General features: G+C 29.8%; 1 protein-coding gene across 1 annotated transcript; it reads right to left on the bottom strand.

The window, feature by feature from the left end:
* Window positions 1–2,401: 2,401 nt before the first annotated feature.
* On the bottom strand, window positions 2,402–3,028 carry LOC135131458 (uncharacterized). Its single transcript, XM_064059229.1, has 2 exons — window positions 2,749–3,028; window positions 2,402–2,681 (listed from the first exon to the last, which is right to left on the bottom strand). Exons 1-2 carry the CDS (start codon window positions 2,970–2,972, stop codon window positions 2,456–2,458), a joined length of 450 nt encoding a protein of 149 aa, XP_063915299.1. The 5' UTR covers window positions 2,973–3,028; the 3' UTR covers window positions 2,402–2,455.
* Between the last annotated feature and the right edge of the window lie 1,223 nt (window positions 3,029–4,251).

The raw sequence follows: 4,251 nt of genomic DNA, 5'->3' as shown, positions 1-4,251 counted from the left end.
ACCACAAGTACTATTTCCTATTCAAAATTTTGTGGTCAAATTGTTGGTGGCGATGAAATATGACACTTATTTACGCAGATGATTTAAAAATGGCAAAGGTTATAACGAATGTTGAAGATTGCATTGAATTACAAAATAGTTTAGATCGTTTACTTAACTGGTGTGATGATAACTTGCTAACTGTTAATAAAACTAAGTGCAAAAAAATAACGTTGGCCAGAATACATAATCCAGTTAATTTTTATTATAACATTAGAGGATACGTTCTAGAAAACTGTAAAGAAGTATTAGACTTAGGTGTCATTATAGATAGTACGCTCTCTTTTCATTCACATGTTATACATATCGCAAAACATGCTATGAAACTATTAGGTTTTATTTATAGAAATACGAAATACTTCTCTAATATTCGATGTATTAAATTATTATTTTATACATTGGTTAGAGCAAAATTAGAATATTGCTGTACAGTATGGAAACCTTACCATGTAACATATATAGATCTATTAGAGAATGTACTGAGAAAGTTTGCGAAGTATGTATATTTTAAGATGTTTGGTAGATATCCTGTCAGACACTGTGATCAAAGTAGTTTACTTGACATTGTTAGTGAAAATTCTCTACTTAGTAGGAGGAATATGTCATGTTTGATATTTTTACAAAAAATTGTAACGGGACAAATTTATAGTCAAACTCTTCTCAATGAAATTAAATTTAATGTACCCAGATTAGGCAGCCGCATCCAGATAAGTTTTTCATATAACATTCCAAACACACTTCACCACTTCAATAGTCCTCTAATAGCTTGTATTCGTTTGTATAATTATATTATTAGCAGAGATCAAAATATTGACATTTTCTTTAATAATTTTTGTAACGTTGGGATTAGGAATAAGATACTGAAAATTGTAGTTGCTGTGTTGTAATGTCGTTGTATCCACTAGAGACATAATTGTCTGCTGGAAATAAATTTACTTATTATTATTATTATTATTATTATATGTAAACCAAAAATTGGAAAATCGGGAAATCGAAAAATTAAAAAATCAGAAACTAGGAAAATGGAAAAATTCAAAAATTGAAAAGTCGAAACACCGAAAAATCGAAATCTCGCGATATGAGAAAATCAAAAGAAAAGAAAAACCGAGAAATAGAAAACTCGAAAAATTAATTAATCGAGAAATCCAAAATTTGGGAATTCCAAAAATGAGAAAATTGTTGTCATTGTGCGTAATGTGTGTAAATGTCAGTTTTTTTTCATAGATATTTTTTATTGTAGTCTTTTTTGGTGATTTTTTTCTTGTTTTGTTTCTCCCTCTTTTTGTCGTTTTATTGTCACGATTTATTCCCACAATTATTTTTCTCGCTTTTTTTTCTGAAGAAATTTTGAGCCTTTTTATTGTTTTTTGTCACGGCTTTTTTGCACAATTTACTTTCCCTTTTTTTCTGACGCTTTTTGAGCTTTTCGGCGTAAATACTTACCATTTTAAACGTGTTTTGAGTTTCTAAGAATAAAAAAATCATCACATTACATTTGGCCTTTTTGTTTTAATATGTGTACACTTCTTTTCACAAAATTATACTTAAATCATGTTTAAAATGTAAAATTTGTATAAGGAAACATCCATTTTTCAATCAGGCTCCGCCCTATAATATCAAAATCCATATTTCCTTGCAAAAATGTACCTACCATTTTTACCATGTTCTAAGTTTTCTAATAGTGTGTAATAACACTCTTCCGGTTTTTTTGACTTGAATGTTTCAATTTTTTTGTTTCTTCAGTTTTTCGGTTTGCAATTTTTCACTTTTTCAATTTTTAGATATCGCAATTTTTCGATTTGAGTTTCTGGATTTTCATTTTATATTCTTTTAATTTTTCAGTTTAGCTTTTCTAACATTTTTCATTTCTTAAACTTTTCGTTTCATAAATTACCTGTTAAGTCTGAAAATTTAAAAATCAAAAACCAGAAAAATCGAGAAATTAAAAAATTGAAAAATCGAAAATTTGCAAACACTTTCCGGTTTGAACTTCCTCCTTCGAAGATAAAAGTCGAATAAACAAAATATGCAATATTTATCTAAAAATGAAGGGATTATCGATGACTCTAGCAAACCAAAGTGATCGACACCAAGATTAAAACCCGGGATTATCGTGTCACGTATCATTGACGAATGAACAAAAACGAATTGTTTGAAAAAAAAACTAAACTAATTACGTAACGAAAAACTATTTTCTAATATTTGTTATTGCCGGCATCTCTCGAACCCTACAAAAATAAACCGCTCTATGTCAACCACGACAAGATAAATATTTTGACGAGTTTATCAAAATATTTTTCTCGGGCGTAATGGATTAATGTGGTGCGGAAAATTCTTCTGGGGTCAAGCGAAATAAATCATCGATATTTTAGAATTATTATTTTAATCATACAAGCTTGAATTTTCTAAGAAAATTTCAAAAGTCGTAATCTAGCTCAAAAATCTGGCACGGTTTTCCATTTTGTGGCCACACTATGACCAAATTCCCGCCAGTGCCGTCCTTGGCATCTATGGCCCGATTTCCCACGGCGTTAACGAATGTGCTTCCACTGGGGTTCACGTACCATTGCTGCCCCCTGCTGCCGTCTGGATCCACTACTCGAACTGTAGATCCGTCTTGGTGCCTCGCCGTGAGAGCTTTACTAATTTTCAAAACACAAAAAAATTGAGGAATCAGAGTTGGCTACGCTTCTCCAACCAAAAAAATACCCGTTAGCTTTATTAACGATGACGTTCCTGTTGCTGTTAGACGGCACCATTTTCCACAATTGAGTGTCAGAATTGCTGAAACGTCGGGTTTTTACTGATTCCTCCTTGCCGTCCAGAGCTAGACCGGTGTCTTGGTTTTTGATTGCGAAATATTTGTCGTCTGCGGTGACTATGACAAACAAAACGAGACAAGGTAGGGTAAAAAGCGACAAAAAACGCGACATCTTGTTAATGGAACACACACTGTTGCAACACTAACTGCAAATTGTTAATATATTTATATGTTTTTATCAGTTTTGTGAACATTTATCACCAAAATGTTTACAAATGATGTTGCATCATTGAAGAATAAAAAAAGGATTGCATCAGACTGACAATTTGTCAAATGTGCAGCTCACCTTGACAATAGAATTTAGTCTACTGTAAACTGGTCCCTAATGTCAGTCTGACAGGTTGATTAAGGTTCCTATTTCGACAAGGCGGCAAAGTTCAGACGATTATTAACGTTTAGTATAATTTCTGATCACAAACAACACAATTTTTTTGCCAATTAATCGGTTCTTTGTTCGTCGGTGATACCAAATTTTTATTTTAGTTGTTGTTTGATGTTTATAATTAAAATAATCTGATTAATGAGCATTCAAGGGTTATTGTAATCAATTTAATGTATTGCTTAAAAATTAATTACGCAATTATTGTTAATTATAATGTCTTTTATCGGAATTGTTATATAGTTTTTTATTCAAATACAACTAACTGCTGGCACTGTTTATACAAAATTTAGATTTGTTTTATTTTCAGATATATTCGAGTAATTATAAATAAAAATAAAGAGCAAGCTATTATCTATATACAATATTCTATTCAATTTTTCATTTTTTTTTGTTTCTTCAGTTTTTCGATTTGCCATTTTTCGAGTTTTTAAGTTTCAATTTCTCGGTCTTTTAATTTTACAGTTTTTGAATTTTGCAATTTTTGAATTGTGCAATTTTTCGATTTGGGATTGTTAAGTTTTCAATTTCTAATTTTTCAGTTATTCGATTGTATAATTTTTGGTTTTTTCGATTTTAATTTTTGTTATTTGTTAATTTTTTTTAATGTTTCAATTTTTCGATTCACAATTTTTTTCACTATTTTTTCAATTTTTCGGTTTGTCAGTGCTCTGATTTTAGAATTTTTGCATTTTTCAATAATTTGGATTGCAAAATTTTTTCCTTTGTTCGATTTTTCCATTTTCCGATTTTTAATTTTTCAGTTTTTCAATCTTACAATTTTCCCACTTTACAAATTTGAGAATTCTATAACTTTTCGATTTTTTACAATTTTTAGGTTTTCCAATTCTTCAATTTTTAAGTTTCTCGATTTCTAATTTTTCAATGTTTCGAGGTTTCGTTTCTTCGGTTCTTCGATTAGTAATTTTTCAATTATCCACTTTTTCGAATTAGTAGTTTTTCCTTTTTTCGATTTTTTTATTTTTTCCGTTTTTTAGTTTTTACATTTTTA

Source organism: Zophobas morio, unplaced genomic scaffold, assembly GCF_036711695.1.
Source record: "Zophobas morio isolate AGI-343-1 ecotype UQ-CSIRO unplaced genomic scaffold, CSIRO_AGI_Zmor_V1 ptg000020l, whole genome shotgun sequence".
Taxonomy (NCBI): Eukaryota; Metazoa; Arthropoda; class Insecta; order Coleoptera; family Tenebrionidae; genus Zophobas; species Zophobas morio.
The sequence above is the reverse complement of the archived record's forward strand: the minus strand, read 5'-3'. Positions and strand labels throughout refer to the sequence as shown.